This window comes from Callorhinus ursinus, unplaced genomic scaffold (assembly GCF_003265705.2).
Source record: "Callorhinus ursinus isolate GAN/ISIS: 27379988/994484 unplaced genomic scaffold, GSC_fseal_2.0 scaffold12, whole genome shotgun sequence".
Taxonomy (NCBI): Eukaryota; Metazoa; Chordata; class Mammalia; order Carnivora; family Otariidae; genus Callorhinus; species Callorhinus ursinus.
In genome coordinates this window covers 77,916,584-77,934,256 of record NW_027397074.1, presented here as the reverse complement: position 1 = coordinate 77,934,256, position 17,673 = coordinate 77,916,584, and the positions used below count along the sequence as shown (strand labels likewise).

At 35.7% G+C, this 17,673-nt stretch overlaps 1 protein-coding gene across 8 annotated transcripts in view; it reads left to right on the top strand.

Annotated features, from left to right (window-relative positions):
• The window catches only part of BRAF (B-Raf proto-oncogene, serine/threonine kinase), a 180,814-nt gene that overhangs the window by 155,787 nt on the left and 7,354 nt on the right, over positions 1-17,673 (top strand). For 7 of the 8 annotated variants that reach the window (XM_073899288.1, XM_025854724.2, XM_073899291.1 and 4 more), the window contains 4 exons: positions 5,288-5,334; positions 6,125-6,243; positions 9,946-10,077; positions 15,266-15,400. In XM_073899288.1, the coding sequence (XP_073755389.1) occupies positions 5,288-5,334; positions 6,125-6,243; positions 9,946-10,077; positions 15,266-15,400 (433 nt within the window). Of the gene's footprint in view, positions 1-5,287; positions 5,335-6,124; positions 6,244-9,945; positions 10,078-14,751; positions 14,825-15,265; positions 15,401-17,673 lie in introns of those variants that run through there. The other variant, XM_073899289.1, reaches the window with a different exon arrangement.

Below are 17,673 nucleotides of genomic sequence, written 5' to 3'. Positions count from 1 at the left end.
GTTGGTAAGGATCTTAAATGGGACAACCACTTTGGCAGTTTCTTTTAAAGTTAAAATTGCCACGTGAGCAACTCTAATCTTACTTATTTACCCGAAAGTGAAAACATAAGTCAACAACAGAGACTTGTACTTGAATGTTTGTAGTAACTTACTCAAAATTGCCAAAAATGAGGAATAACCCAAATGTCCAACAGGTCAGTGGTTAAGTTGTGGTGTATCCATACCCCACAATACCTCATGCAGCCAGTGTGTGAATCCTAGAATCATTATGCTGATCAAAAGAAGCCATGGATTTTGTTTATATGAAATTCTAGAAAAGACAAAACTAATCTCTAGTAACAGAAATCATTATCTGTGGTTACCTGAACCAAGGAGGGTTTCATTGCAGAAATACATGAACAAAGTTTGGGGAGTGATGGATATTCTTCATGTTGATTGTGGCTGGTCATTATACAAGTGTATATATTTGTCAAAACTCAAACTGTACATAAAATTGGGTGCATTCTGTGTTGTATGCAAGTTGTACCTCATAAATTTGGTTTTTAAAAGTAAAAGAAACTGAAAACTCTAAAAATAGAATTTAGACCACTTTGGATCACAACTAATGTGTGAACTTCACTTCTTAGGGATTTTAACTGTTCTGAATGATTATTGACTACAGAGGAGTAGCAGAATGTCATTCCCTTCAATCTTGCTCACATTTCTCATTGTGATTATGAGGGGAGTAGAGGGCATCAAAGTAGAAGGGAGACTATAATGGAAACTGCTTGGATCAAATATCATCTTGTCACCACCGTCATGTCCAGTTGGCTGCTACATTCTCTGTAGGTGTCTGAGGGGAGATTGAACTTGCTGTGTGAAGTCTGGTGAACTTTTTGAAATCATGTAGCATTAGTGAAAGAGGACTGAAATGCTAATGTCTATGTGGACCAGTTATTTGGTTTTAGGAACAGTTGAAAATACAAGAAAATAACAGTAAACTTAAGTGAGAGACACTTGGGGCTGTTGTAAATAGACTAGACTGATAAACCAGGCAAATACTATGGCAAATGTAGGCATAGTATTTGAATTATAGCAAGGCATTTGAATGATATTTCTCAGGATAATGTTGGGGATAAGATCGAGAGATGCAACATGCGTGGAGAATGCAACTCGGTTCATAACTGTGTATTGATCATACCTGAAGCTACTAAGCTAGAAGATTTTTGTTTCATTTCTTTCTTGAATATGACTGGCACATTTACAGATAACTTAGATGAGGGCTTTGTTAGCACACTGGTCTTTTAAAACTTATTTTTTAGTGAGAACTAAAATTTTAATAAGCTGAAATTATAGGCCATGTCTATAAAATATGACATCTTACCCAACTCCAAAAAAGAGAGAGATACATACAAATATAGGATGGGGAAACTGTTTTGTTGCAGCAATGCAAGAACAACTCTGTAGGCTTGTAACTGAATATAATTTTAATAGGAGTCAGTACGGTGACTATGGCTGCCATAATGATCAGAATAATGGCTGATAAAAAATTTTTTAACCCACCATAAGGAAGATGAAGGTGAATTTGATTTTTGTTTTGTTTTTAGATTCCACATATAAGTGTGATCATATGGTATTTGTATTTCTCTGACTTATTTCATTACACATAATTCTTTCGGGGTCCATACATGTTGTTGGAAGTAGCAGGATATCCTTTTTTTGTAGCTGCCCAATACTCGTGTGTGTGTGACATTTTCTTTATTCATTCATGGGCACTATTGTTTCCATGTCTTTGCTATTGTGAATAATGCTGCAATAAACATGAGGATGCAGATGTCTCTTTAAGATCCTGATTTAAATTCTTTTGGATATATACCCAGAAGTGGGATTGCTGGATCATATGATAATCCTGTTTTTAATTTTTTGAGGAATTGCACACTATTTTCCATAGTGGCTGCACCAATGTTATGTTCCCTTCATCAGTGTACAGGAGTTTCCGTTTTTGTACATTCTTGCCACCACTTGCTATTTCTTGTCTTTTTGATAATAGCCATGCTGACAGGTGTGAGGCAATATCTCATTGTGGTTTTGATTTGCATTTCTCTGATGAGTAGTGATGCTGGACACCTTTTGGCCATCTGTATGTGTTCTTTGGAAGAATGTCTGTTTTTTAATCAGATTGGGGTTTTTGCTAGTGAGTTGTACAAGTTCTTTATATTTTTTGGATTACCCTTATTAGATATATAATTTGCAAATATTTTCTCCCATTTGGTGTAGGTTGCCTTTTCATTTTGGTGGTTTGTGTCCTTTGCTGTGCAGCTTTTTAGTTTGATGTAGTCCCACTTGTTTATTTTTGCTTTTGTTGCCTTTGCTTTTGGTATCAAATCCAAAAAAAAAAAAAAAATCATTACCAAGACCACTGTCAAAAAGCTTGCTACCTATGTTTCTTTTTCTAGGTGTTTCATGGTGTTAGGTTTTACGTTCAAGGAGAAAATTAAGATGAGAGTCACTCTAGTTTATGTTGATCAGATCAAATCTAGAGTATTGTATTTACTCTTGGGGCATCAGATTAAGCTATAAAAAGAATGTTAAAAAGCTGAATCTTGGATAATAACTTGAAAGAAGTAGAACAGATTTTACCTAGATGATTGCCCAGCTTTCAGATTAAATGATTCTGTAGGTGGATACTTTTTTTCAAGGAAAGAAACACCTAAGAGAAGCCTATAAAGAGGATATGTATTCATTTGGTTTATAGCATATTTTTTCTTTCCTGCTGCTTTTATAAACCTGTAAGGTTCTCTTTAACATCTTAGAAAAGTTAAGAAGGGGCTCCACTTTAATTGCCCTTAATAATGGATACACTTCTGTATCATCTGTAGTAAAGTTAATTTCTTCTTGTTCCCTTCCCTACCCTCAACCAGTTATGTGTCTTTTGGCAGCTTTCATTATAACTGATTGGTGCTTAGAAAATTATGTTTTAGTGTCAGCCTATATAGAATTATATAGGGTAGTAATTACTCTGGAACATTATATCATGTAGAGATACGGGGTATGATAATTCATTCCATTTTTCCATCTGGGGAATTTGAGGACCTTTTCTTTCGAACCATCCATTATATAGACCTGGATTTCTGCTTTTTCACTGCTTTTGTTGCGGAGATGTTACAGAAAAAGAATTATTAAATGAAATAAAAGTTAGAAAAGTAGTTTGTAAACAATAAAGGATTACACAAGGATAAGGTGGTGCTATTTCAAGTTGCAGCTATATACAACTTTAACCTATAATAGATTTATGCTATCCAGCTTCTACTAAGGTTATATCCCTAACTCAATAATGGTATTCATATCTTGCTAATTATCTAGTACTTTCCTGGTCAGAAATTTTTTCTCCTCAACCCTCTAGTTAATTGCTATCTACCTTATTCTTGCTATATTTCTTTGTATCATATTTGTTGAAAAGATTGACACCATCAAGAACACCTTTATCGTCCCTTATAACTTCATCATGCCTCCATATATTCATGTCTGCCACCCATTTATTGCTGTTTTTAATTTTAAAGGAGACAGGATCTCTTTTCAAAGACCAACACCTGTTCCGTGCACTGAATACCATCTCTGACCAAAGCACCGAGCACCGCCACCGGATACCATGACCATTTGTTCCCCCTTTCTTCTAATGGGGACAGGGTCTCCCCATCTTGAAAAAGCTTGTGATTGAGGCCCCTGTTTCTCCATCTGTACCATTCTGTGTCACTGCAGATCTTTTTAAGCAAACGAGTCCTATAACTGACATCACATTTTCTTCCAACCTCAGAGAGACCATGTGATGTAGTGGGGCAAGACTGGCTTCAGATGTCATGACAACAAGAGAGTCTTAGAGTGTGGAAGATGCTGTGGAAGAAATAAACAGTGATGTAAGAGAGTAATTGGAGGAGAAGGGGTTCCTTTGTATCAATAGTCATTTGAAGTGAAAATTTTATCTGAGAAGAAAGTTTCAAAATCTTGATGTCTGGGAGAATGAGGAAGTTTACATGAAGATGAGGAAATATAAATAAAGCTTAATTATTATGAATCTTTGATTTTTAAGTGTTTTACATAATTTTGGTTATATACCATTTGATATATAAAGTGTCATTTAAGGCAAAATTTATTTCCTAATGGTCATTGTCAAATTTTAGATGTTTCATATATCTGTTCCTTCCAGTATTAAATGAAGAAAAATAACTTTGACTAGGATATTATATGCATTTCATTGTAGTTGATTCAACAGACGTGTTGAATACTTACCATATGCCAGGCACTGTGCTAGGCACTGGAGATTAACAGAAATGAACTAAGCATTGCTTTTACCCTCAGTGAACTCAACTAAAGCAGTTTTTAGAGGTAACATAGATAATTTAAACTTATCATTGACTTTAAGGTAGATTCACTGTGGACATTATATATAGCAAGTTTGCTCCTCACTATTTTTGTTTACTTGTTTTGGAAATTTACTTCATTCTGCATTATTTAATTTTCTCTTATAATACACTATTTTAAACTAATCAACAACAGGATTATTTACTGTGAGCATTATTAACTAATTGTAAGACTAATTAAATGATTAACATGTGTGGTAAAGCTCCTTCATATTTTTAAGAAGTTATTTTAAGAATGTATAATACTACCTTTAAAATTACCAATCACATTTTCATACTCTAGTGGAGTTTACATTCTGAAAAGAAAGCGAACCATAGGCATAGGAAAAAAAATAGATGAATCAAGCTGTTACAATAATTACGATATAACTCAACATTACAATAATTACGATATAACTCAACAGTGAAAGATCACTTTCAGTTGAGTTAATCATGGCAAAGCTTTGTTCAGGAGTTAGAATGTGTGTTCAGTCTTAAAGGATAGGTATGAATAGATGGAGAATAGAATGAAAGCTCATTTGGGGTTGGGTTTGGCAGGGGAGCACTGATCGCAGAGGTGGGATTAAAAATCAAGGTATATTTAAAGGACATGGATAAATAGGCTTCCTGGAGTGAAAGGTTTGTATTGGTAAATAGTAAAAGATAAAGCAAAGTCTTTTAATAGAATATAAGATTTGGGCTGTACCATAATAGTAATATGTTCCTATAATCCTAAATTCATTTACAGTTTATTTTAAGATTTCTTATGTAAAGGGGTTATCACAATGTACAGTTTGCAATTGTATCGTGATTTTGAATAAGTCTTTATTTATACCCCTAAAGATGTTCTATAGATTTTGAGGCCAGAGTCTTTACCCCTACTCAGGTTAAAATGATGTTTTGTTTTTCAGTTACTTACACGCCAAGTCAATCATCCACAGAGACCTCAAGAGTAATAGTATCCTTCCTGAAATTTGTCTGCGAAGTTTGAAAACATCCTGATTTTTCTTCTGCATTTTGTCTTCACATTATGTAAAAACAGTTTTCATGCTAAGTTCAATATAATGTAAAAATTAATGAACGGGTTTGCATGAGAGCATAGTAAAGCAGGATACTACAACATGCTTTTGGTGTCTGAACAATCTACCAAGTCTTTATAATAGTAGGACTCTTATGATTGTGTGCTTACATTATGTCAGCACCATAAAATGGATAGCTATCTACTCATTTCTTTCAGTGCTCTGAGGCTGCTCTGCAGTAGTTGAGATGTAACTGCAGGTTCTAACTTAGTAACAATGAGGTGAGAAAAACATAATGTTTCTTCTTCTTCCATAAACCCAGATCAAGACCCTGTCTGCCAACCAACTTCATTCCAATGAAGAATCTTTGTAGCTTTCCCAGCAGTGCCAAAAGCATATCTGGGTCTGTGTTACTAAAATCTAGTGGGAAAGTTTCAGGGTTTCCCATAACATAGGTAGGAAAGCATCTCACCTCATCCTACCACATTTCAAGCCCCAAAAATCTTAAAAGCAGGTCACATAGGCTAAATAGAACCATATTTTTAAAAACATATTCATTAACTTTAAGAGGAAATATGAAGTACTGTACTTTTTAAAGGAATATCAATTTTACCAAAAAAAATCATATTACAGAATTCTAGAAATTAGATCTCTTACCTAAAATTTTTATAATGCTTGCTTTGCTAGGAAAATGAGATCTATTGTTTTCCTTTACTTACTACACCTCAGATATTTTTCTTCATGAAGACCTCACAGTAAAAATAGGTGATTTTGGTCTAGCCACAGTGAAATCTCGATGGAGTGGGTCCCATCAGTTTGAACAGTTGTCTGGATCCATTTTGTGGATGGTAAGAATTGAGACTGTTTCTCCATTAATTAAATTTTTGGACCCTGAGATGTTGCTGAATTACTAAAAAATCTTTGAAGGTTTCGACTGTAGTATTTTCATAATTCCCAGTATTCACAAAAATCAATGTTGATCTTATTTTTTATGTAAATAGATTTTGATTTTTTTCTTTATCTTTTTTAAAAAGAGTATTATGAAACCAGTTTCAGTGTATTTCAAACAAAAAATATGTATTTTATAAACACTGTTTAAATATTATGCAGAATTGTCTCTTTAAAATATTTTGTGTTCAGAATGTTCTGTGTACCCTGTTTCCAAAAGAAAAAACAAGTGTGCAATTTCAGCAGGTATGATCTGCAGCTATTATTAAGGTTTTACTGAGAACTCCTTTTAAGAGAGAGGCTGTTTCACAATTTTATTTAAGCGTAAGTTGGAAGGTTACTGCCTTTAGACTAGAAAGAACCTATAATTATGGGGCAGCTGGGAGAGGAAAGATAAAAAAATTTTTAACACAATCAGCCATGTGCAGCCCTGCATAGCTCTTTCTTGCTTTTTCTTTATTCCTATTTCTGCTTTGTGGAAAAGAAGGGAATGAAAACTTCTGTGCAATTACTTTCAGCCGGCTGTGAAAAGGAAAAGTATACGAATCATCCTCTAAGCTAACAGCTCTCAAAACGGGCCCTAAGAGACCCTTTTGGAGGTTCCCAGGGTCATCCCCATATGAGACCAGATGTTTCTTCATATTCTTCAACCAGAATGACATATCACAACAGATCGAATGCAGAAGTAAATATGTGACCATAACTGGCTGCCGTTAAACCAGTCAAAGAGAATTGCAGTACTGTTCTTCTCACTGAACCTTTTTTGGTTTTGAAAATATACTTTTCATTAAAAGTGGGTGATCTGTGTTAACATCTAATGGCTGTTTTATTATTTATGAAATTACTAAATATTTTAACAGTTTCCCAGTTATGTTTAAATATGATAAATACCCATAGATATAATCCACATGAAAGTTCCTTGGGGTCCTCAGTAATTTTCAAAACTAAAAGAGTCCTGAGACCAAAAAGTTTGAGAACCGCTGCTCTCAGCTGAATATGGAATGTCCCCAAACTCAGTGCAATTTGAAACTTTAAATAATTGAATCTGGAAACAGAGACGCTGCAAGAGCTCTTGAAGCCATGTTTGCATAAAATCGCTGCATCTGTAGCAGTCTCCAAGAGGGGAATTCCAAGATAGGCATCTGAATTAGTCAAGTAAACATAAGGTTAAATTCAGCTATGATTTCTTGTAATAAGAAGTGGAGTGTAACACCCAGTGCTTATCACATCACGTGCCCTCCTTAATGCCCATCACCCAGTTTGATGAATCATTGAACATTATATCAAAAACCAATGATGTACTATGCCTTGGCTAATTGAATTTAAATTAAAAAAATAACTGGAGTGAAGGCAAGTGACAAGGTGGAAGGGGCACATTGGACTTAGTCTATTTGACTCTCGGCCTGCACTTTGGTTAACCTCCTCCAAGTCTCTCCATCTTTAATGTTGGTTGGACTAGTGGATTTCTAATGCCTTTTTTGTTGCTAAGATTCAGTAATTGGAGCTAGCTAGGTTTGTTTCTTTAATATAGTTTAATTGTTTTAATAAATCATTTTATAAACAAGAGGCTAATTAATCATTGTAATCTGGATCTCATGCACATTTAAGCACACATCTTGTTACAAGATTAACAGTGTATCCTAGGAAGGGCCAGGCTGGCAGACACCAAGTACTGAAATTGTAAAACCTAAAATTAAAAAGAAACAATTGATACATGTTTTAAAGGTGTGTTGTGTTTTTTTTTTAATTTTTTATAAGGTGTGTTTATTTTAACTAGTGTGGGAGAAAGGCTCAGTTAAGTCTCCAGGTTTGTCCTCTTTCAAAAACCTTAGTTTATACAGTTAGCAGGTTATTATACATAAAGTTTTATATTTTCTTCGAATTTATTTTTTGTTGATACCTAGGTAGATTGGTTCATCCTTTATTCCATCAAGCTGAGCTTTAGTACAAGAGATTAGCCAGTAGTACACTTAACTGTTGAATAAATCCTTTTGGACTGATACTGCCTTCAAAAACAAATATGGAGCAACCGTAGACTAGTAGAGAAGAGTTTAGTCAGAACTAAAGTTATGTAATTCTCTGAATTCTTGTCAACCTTGTTTTATCTTAGAGGGGAAAGAAATCTTTATGAAAAATTTTACAAATTAAATCACTAAATTGAGGATCAATGATGCATTTCTTGTAAATAGGTAACATACAACTTTTCATCAAGCCATATACCAATAACAGTAGAAGTAAAACTAAATTTTTAAAAAGGTGTTTAGTTTTTTTTATTTATTAAATTTTATTTATTACTCTGTTCCTCTCAAAACTATGTTCTGGCTTTTAAAATTATGCCTGGATCATAACCAGCCTCTCAGTATTCTAACTTGTTCATCACATCACAGTTGTATGTGGTTTATTTTGTACTGTATTACTAAAAGCAGTCAGCAATAAAATGTTTGACAAAAGCAAGTAGACAAAATCTTCTCCTTCACCACCCCCCATCCTTCATCAGGATCTCCCACACATCTTCTGTCAGTGGTTCTCAACCTTGATTGGACATTAAAATCATCTGGGGAGCTGTAAAAATCAGCAATGCCTGGATCTCATCCCCAGATTCTGTTGTTATATTTTTGGGCTGGAATGTAGTCTGGACATTGAGAGGTTAACGAGTACACAGGTGATTGTGATTTGCAGGTGAGGCTGAGTGCCATGGCCTGCCATGGCCTGCCTTGTGAGATAGTCTGACTAGTGACCGGGAATCTTGTCCCACGCCCTCCAGCCATTTATGCAGTTAGTTCAGGTTTACATATCTAAGTAATGCTTTCACAGAGCTTTTACTTAAACTCTGCAATTTCTCTAGTGAAACAGTTCTTCCAAATGAAACGATACAGAAGATGCAAGGTGAAAGAACTCTTTTAGGTTTATATTTAGCTGACCATTTATTGTATTTCATGAACACAGCCAGTAAGAAATTAAGTGGTAGAATACAGTGAGTAAAATGTATAAAAATGTAGCAAATATGGTTTGGTCTATATCTTTGTCCAAGAAGCAAGAGGCCAAGATTCTTTATACTTTCTTCTAAATCAACCTCCTCTCTCTCGCTTTTGTTAATAAAGCATCCATGGCATGTTGATAATGCTTTTGGAAGCAGGGAAGCGGTTTGAGTTTGTCAGTCTTGAAGGTGCCCTGAGACGCGAACCATTGTACCAATGGGAAAACTTAAATTCTGAGGCATTTAGCGTAGTGGTTGTACTACTCCCAAACATGTTAGGACCACAGATGTGGTATTTCTTTACTGAATCAGGAGTGGGAAACGGGAACTGATTCTTGATAGGGCTAGTCCTGGGACGGATTCAGATAGCAATGACAGTATTTTGTGCAGAAAGAGGTTGGCTGATAAAATTATAAAGTCTTAGTTATACTGCCTCTTTCAGAGCTTACTGCACATTTTTTTCTTAATCAGTTTTATTTCTTTGCCCATTAATAAGAAAATTGATTGCATATTAGATGGATTATTTAATAACAAAAGCATTGTTCTAGGAATTGCAATAATTTGCTTTTCAGTCCTTTTAGTTGAAGAATAAACAAGAATATTTTTTCTTTTTGTGTTCTAACAGGCACCAGAAGTGATCCGAATGCAAGATAAAAACCCATATAGCTTTCAGTCAGATGTCTATGCATTTGGGATTGTTCTATATGAATTGATGACCGGACAGTTACCTTATTCAAACATCAACAACAGGGACCAGGTAAATATTTACCATCTCTTGGGGTTTATTTTACTATTTGTATAAAGACTCCAGTTTGCTGTAGAAGAAGTATTGAGTCCTGAGTAGGCATGAAGGTTGGATGTCTTGATCTTTGTTACCAGTTTTGGAAACCTTTGGTGGACTGTTGGCAGTGATAGCAGCATGTAAGGCCTTCCTTGAAACGTCAGTGCCAAGTGTGGTCACGAAGTGCAGTTCCTGTTGTTCTGACTAGACACTAGAGCTGCCACAGCAGAGATCGCCCACATCTCTTGACCGCACAAACCAGAAGAAGGAGCTCTGCTGCTGCGGCATCTGGGCTTTGTGCCTTCTATTCTGTCACAGCTTGTGCTGAGCAGGCACTCAGCTATGCGCTTCTTTATGTCCAATTCTTTTAAAATTATTAAAGTTTCTCTTTTTTTTAATTTTTAAAACTAGGTAAATGGAAAGACTGATATCATGCTTTCATTTTTCTATAATGAGTCTAATAAGAGGGAATTTTTTTACTTCTTTCTTCCTAAGTGCCTGTTCCTTGTCCTTCCCCAAAGTCCCTAACAGAACTTCATGCAGCTCTTTGCCTTTTCTATCCCAGCCACATTCAATTCACACTGATCAAGAAAAAGGAATTGTCTTTACTGACATTATTACATTTTATACCTCAGGATTTCAAAAGTGTGTGTGTGTGTGTGTGTGTGTGTGTGTGTGTGTGTGTGTGTGTGTAGAGAGAGAGAGATTGCAGCAATTCCACAGTTGATATATTAGAAAATGATGACTGACCATATAAACTGTGGTTAAATAATATTTATATTTTTTGCTGTGGTTACCTGGGTAATTTGTTTAAAAATGGAGATATTAGAGTGCCTGGGTGGCTCAGTCTTTTAACCATCTGACTCTTGATTTAGGCTCAAGTCATGATCTCAGGATCATGAGATCAAGCCCCACATCGGGCTCCATGCTGAGCATGGAATCTGCTTGGGATTCTCTCTCTTCCTCTCTGTTTGCCACCCCCCCGCCCCGGACTCCCTCACAGGCATGCACACACTCTCTCTCTCTCTCTCTCTCCCCCCTCTCAAAAAAGATAAATAAATAAAAATGGAGATTACTGGAGCTGATTCTAATTCCATGAAGTAGGATCCAAGCACTTACATTTAACAAGTTTCCCAAGTGATTTTGATTTATACCAAAGTTGAGAATCACCAGTCCAAAGGAAAAAAAAGTGTGAATGTTTTATGTTTTATCATAACCTCTTAATCTAATGAAATGATGGTTTTTTTAATAAAAATTAGAAATTGGACTAAAGAATTCCTTGTAGTTGTAAAGATCAGATTCTTTCCTAAAGCACATCCCTTAGGTCCTCAGGGGATGGCCATACCTATGTTACTTTGCAGAATAGCTTATCTTTTGTTTTCTTACTCTAGTGCTGAAGTCTGAGAAATTGCTGTCATTTTCCCTCTCTTTATCCATCTTTTTCACTTTCTGATCACACCAATCTTCCGTCTTCAGTGCAGCTTTTCTAAGTTGGGATTAATAATGCACTCATTTGAGCTAGGTATATTGATACTCTGTCTTCTTTCTTTTCTTGGAGCAGAAGTGCTGTCATCTTAGAAGAAAATAACAGATAACTTTTGTCTTATTTTAAGTATATCTCAGTTACTATTACTGTATAATAAACCACCTAAAATGTAGTGGCTGAAGCAAATTCTGAATCTGCAGTTTGGGCTGCTGTCAGTAAGGAAGGTTTATTTCTGCGTCACATGGTATTGCCTAGGGTACATTCATTGGGTGTTAAAGGATCCACTTCCAAAATGATTCATTCACACATCCTACAAGGTGTGGTGCTAACTGTCCACTGGAAGCTTGGTCAGGGCCAAGAGCTGGGGGCCTCAGTTCTTCTCCACATGGGCCTTTCTGTGGGGACTTCTTCATAGACAGCATGGACTTGGTTACAGCCTGGTGGCTGGGTTCTTTTTTTTTTTTTTTTCTCCCGGTGTATGGGTTCTAAGCATAATACCTCAAGAGACAAGGGATAGGAAATGATAAGTACCAGTGTCTTATCAACACAAAAATTATTTTAATAAAAAATTTTCAAAACTAGTATATGCAAAGCACTGTGGGATATAGAGGGACACAAAGATGAATGAGCACAGGCCGTGCTGTTAGTGGAGTTTTACCAATCTCTTGAGGCAGTGCAGGGCGTGATGAGCAGACACTGCTCCAGTAACAGAGAGGAGTGAATGAAGGGGCGGAGATGCTGGGAGGGCTGAATGTGGATTGGAATGAAAGGAACCAGTCAGTCCCAGAATTTCAAATTGAACTACTGATTTTACCGGGTCTCTGCCACTTAAATCTTCTATACATGTATTATCCAGGTTAAGTCTTCCCGTTAAGTTTAAATAATTGCAAAGAATGTGATTTCCTTTGTATTATATTAACATTTCAAAATAAAGCTATTATAGCCTTCTTTTCAGTGTATCCAGTGAAATCTAAAAGCCATTCTGACTTGATACCTATCATCACTTGTTTAAAAAATAGATTCATTAATTTTTGGAAGTTTTTCTCTTTGAAGAAACATTTTTAACATATTTTATGCTTTCAAGGCTTTTACTGATCACTCAGGTTACATCTCTGCAACAAAAAATATGTATTTAAATTTAGAATTTAAAAAATTTAGAATAAAAAATATGTATTTAAATTTAGAATTTAGAAAGTTTATAAGTTTATAAGCTCTGCCGTCTATAACAGGGGATCTCTTACTGGCTCTCTCCACCTAGCCTCTAGTCTGTGCATGTTGGACCTGTTCCCTCTAAGATCAAAACCCCTTTCTCTTTACAGAGTGCCAAGACTCCTAAAGTCTGTCTCTGTCCATTCTCAAAAGAGCCAAAAATTTAAAAATTAAGAAATCAGAAAAAGTATACATCTCTGCACCCAGGGAAGACAAGCCTTTTTACTTTATTAAACAGAAAATTTAATTCCCAAGTGGTTTACCTTCTTTCTTTTTTTTTTTTTAAGAGGAGGCTCTCATTCTCAAACCTACAGGAAAAAAAAAAAAAAAAGACTCCACTTTAGAATCTTTCCTGTGACTTTAGTCTTTGAATGTTAATTTTTAAAATTCTGAATTATACTGTTGTTAATAATTATTAATATATAACTGATGAAAATGTAAGTGTTGATATATAGAGACATAGAAGGTAAAATTTTATTGGAAATGTGTGTCTTCATGAACAACATGTGGCTTTTCTTTTCAGTTCATTCATATGTTTGTGGATAAATAGGCTTTTGCTAAAATGAGGTAGGACTTAGCATCAGTTCCTTTCCTTCTTTTATTTTTAAAGCAGTAAGCACTGAGAACTATTGTTCAAGTAGATACAAAGATGGGAAAATCAGGCATTTGTGGTACCCAGATGCACAGGTCAGTGGTCCCCCAGGCCACACTCAGATTCAGCCATTCAGTAAGTCTCAGAACTCCCTCCAGGTTGTTAGTATTTAGAGTTACCATTTATTACAACAGCCGAGTGAAGAGGCACATAGGGCAGAATCCAGGAGAGTTCCACATGTGGAGGTCCCAGTTGTCTCCTCCCAATGTAACTGTGGACAGCGCTGAATTCTCGCTGAATTCTCCTGGTAGCCGTGTGTGACAGTGTGTAGAGTATTGCCAACCAATTCACTTGAATCCGGAGTTATCACCGGGGCTTGGGTTAAGTCAATATGGTTGACCACCTCTGTGGCTGACCTTAGTTTTAGCTGATGCTACATGACTCAACATCCCTTCTATAAATCACTTTGATAGCATGGACTGTCTGTCATAGCCCAAGGCCCCCAGGTAAACAAAAGGACTCTTATCAAGCAGGACATTCCAAAAGTTTAGGGATTACCTCCCACAAGCCGAAGGCAAAGGCCAGCCCTCTCTCTGGGCAAGATTGATTCTTTACCGTACATACATCATTCAGTTATTTGAACTCATTTCTCTACTAGTGTACCAAAAATTACATAATAACTTGTCAGTAAGTTTTACAGTTAGCTGACAATTCAGTTAATTTTGCTGAAAGCAAAGAATTGGAAACCAGCTGTCTTGCGAAGGGATTTGCTACCCATTCATTAGAGCCTAGTTATATACCAATATCTGGAAGTGTCTCATTGTTACCCCAGCAGTTTTACACCTTGGAGCAATGTGTACTATAGTTAAATTTCATGTGGGTAGTAAGGGGTGTGCTTTTTATAAAGTAGGAGAAGGGCAGTTCTGACGGGCAATGGGAAAGGAGGATAAGCTTTACACCTCCACTTTAGTGGAGCTCAGGCAAATCAGCTTATATAGTTCAACAAAAATTACTACAGCACCAAAGAGGAAATTATAGAAAGTTAGGATATCAGACTTGACTGTTCCTAAAGTTTATAAGCTCTGTCCTGTCTATAACAGGGGATCTCTTACTGGCTCTCTCCACCTAGCCTCTAGCCTGTGTGTGTTGGACCTGTTCCCTCTTAGGATCAAAATCCTTTTCTCTTTAGAGTCCCAAGACTCCTAAAGTCTGTCTCTGTCCATTCTCAAAAGAGCCAAAAATTTAAAAATTAAGAAATCAGAAAAAGTATACATCTCTGCACCCAGGGAAGACAAGCCTCTTTACTTTATTAAACAGAAAATTTAATTCCCAAGTGGTTTACCTTCTTTTTTTTTTTTTTTAGAGGAGGCTCTGATTCTCAGACCTACATAACTAAATGCCCCATTTCTTCCATTCCCTCAACAAACGAATTTAAAATGCAGATGCCAAAACAACTGCTAAAAGGTGAACTTTTTTGATTCCTGCTACCTATATAAAGGACTTAGTGTGATGCCCAACAAGTACTCAATAAATTCCTTTTTTAAGTAGAAAAAGAGGCACAATCCAATGTGTGTCTCATGATTACCCTGGCAGTGGGAAATGGATTGCATAAGGAGAGACTGCAAGCCTGGGGAACAATTAGGAGACCTTTACAAGAGTCCACAGGTCCTGAAGATTTCAGCTTACAGCCCAGTAAGTGTCGGTTCCCCACAATATGATGTATAGGAATCAGAATACTAGCATTGTGTTTTTAACTTTTTATTGAAGTACAGGGTACATGCAGAAAAGTACACATAAATGCACAGCTTGCTGAATTTTCAATGTTTATGTATCTTTCAACTTATCATACAAGGTTGTATGATTTTTTCTCTCCCCAGATAATTTTTATGGTGGGACGAGGATATCTTTCTCCAGATCTCAGTAAGGTACGGAGTAACTGTCCAAAAGCCATGAAGAGATTGATGGCAGAGTGCCTAAAAAAGAAAAGAGATGAGAGGCCACTCTTTCCCCAAGTAAGAAGCAGCTTTATACGTTACCTAAGAGGACAGACTAATACTCAGATGCAGATTTTTAAATAGTTTCTAGAGGACACAGTTTGTATTTTGTGGATTTGGATTCCATGTGATTATGTGCAGGCAGCAGATAAGTAATGACGTAAAAATGATTATATAAAGGTTGAATGGTGGGATATCTAAAAACTCGGAATCCCAGTACAGAATATTCATAAAGACTGCTTTTGTCTAGCAGTTCTCAAACTTTCTGGTCTCACAACCCTTTTACACACTGAAAAGTTATTGAAGACCCCCAGAGAGCTTTTGTTCCTGTAAGTAATAATTGCCATTTTAGACATGAAAACTAAGTTTTAAAAAGTTTATTTAAACATAATAAAATCATTACATGTTAATGCTTTTATGAAAAAGAACTGTATTTTCCCAAACAACAGAATTAGTGAAAAGAATGGCATTGTTTTATCTTTTTTGCAAATCTCTGCAAAAAGAAGACATCTGGATTCTCTGCATTCATTATGTTGCAATATTTTACATCATTTAGCCTCTGAAAACTTGACTTTACACTTGTAAAATATTGACAGTAAAAAAGGCAAATGATACCTTAGTGTTATTATGAAAATAGTTTTTCCACAGACGACATTTTAAGAACTGCTGCCTTAATTCTTCCTGGTGGTAAAACAAATTCCAAGCTTCCCTTTAATACTGGGTCTTTTGGAGGAGCATTTCCACCTGGGGCAAAAAGAAAAGGCACCTGTTGGCACTCTTGCCTTTCTCTGATTCTTGGAAAATTACCACTGCTTTTTATCTTTTCATAGTATCAGGCTGAAGCCCTTAAGTTAATCTTTTGTAAGCCTCAGGAACTGAAACTAAGTACCTGAACAAGCTTAGAAAGTTTAGATTCTGTAGATATTGTAATATAAATTCAGTTTTTTATGATGCTCATGGAGTTCCGGATAGCCCTATATAAATGGATCTTGATAAATCAGTACAGTTTTCAGGTGGGAAGGGCTGACTCCCATACTCAGCTACCATAATTACTGAGTTGGTCTTTTGTGAACCTTATTATGCTTTTGAATACCCACTCCTCGCTGGATCTCTTAGAAGTCACTGTTACAGGAATGAGTGAATCTTTTGTTCCTATCTAAAGAATTAAAGATAGAATTTAGAATTTTAACAAGTCTCTTGGGCTCTCTCAGGGTGGGTAGATACATGTTTTACATATTGGAATTCTAAATTACTATTTCTCTGAGGAAGAGTAATTTTTTTTAACCCAGAAAACCACTGGCTTGAGACTATCAAAGTAAAAGGACCAGTGTTGTTGGCCAATATCAGCAGGACCCTACACCACATTCTCTTTTCACGGTCCAGGTACTAGAGTTTCCTGTTTAACATGCTTGATGTACATTAATAATGCAAATTATATTCCTAGACCCACTTTTTTAAGATTTTACTTTTTTAAGTAATCTCTACACACAACGTGGGGCTCAGACTTATAACCCCGAGATAAGAGTTGTATGCTCTACAACTGAGCCATCCAGGGGCCCCGGTAGGCCCACTTTCTAAGTGCTTTAAAGGGGGAAAATGTTCATATTTCTAAATATAAGTAACATTTTATTCTTTGCATGGTATCAGAAAATGAAATGCATATCTGAATTTTTCAGATTATTGAAGGCTACCCCTTTTAAGTATTATTTTTAATTTTTCATTATAAGACCTTTTCACACTCTACACAAACACAAATTTCAGATTTATATGTAAAAAACAAAACTAAAAAATAGGAAGTCATTTTTATAACCTTGAGGTATCAGGAAAGACTTTCCTAATAAGCAAGAGGCAAAATCCAAAAGTAATAAAGGAAAAGATAGCAAGTCTGACTACATTAGAAGTTTTTAAACTTCTATGTAATAAAAATAATATTGTAAGGTAAAATAATTGTACCATGTATAACAAAGTATAAAAATTGGTATTATCCAAAGGCCTCCTACAAACCAATAAGTAAAAAAAATAATCAATAGAAAATGAGCAAAGGCTATGAGCTGGTGATTCACAAAGAAATACAAATGGTGAATGAATTTAGGATGTTAAAAGTTCTGTGACAGTCAGTAAAATGCAGAGTAACAGTGAAATACTTTTTGATTTTCTCAGATTGGCAATATCCAGCATTGGGAACAGTGTTGGGAAGCAAGGAAGAGCCCTCCTTATAAATTTTTTAACAGTGTTGTTGGGAATGTAAATTGGTTTGGCCTTTTGAAAGGACTTGGTAGAATTCATAAACT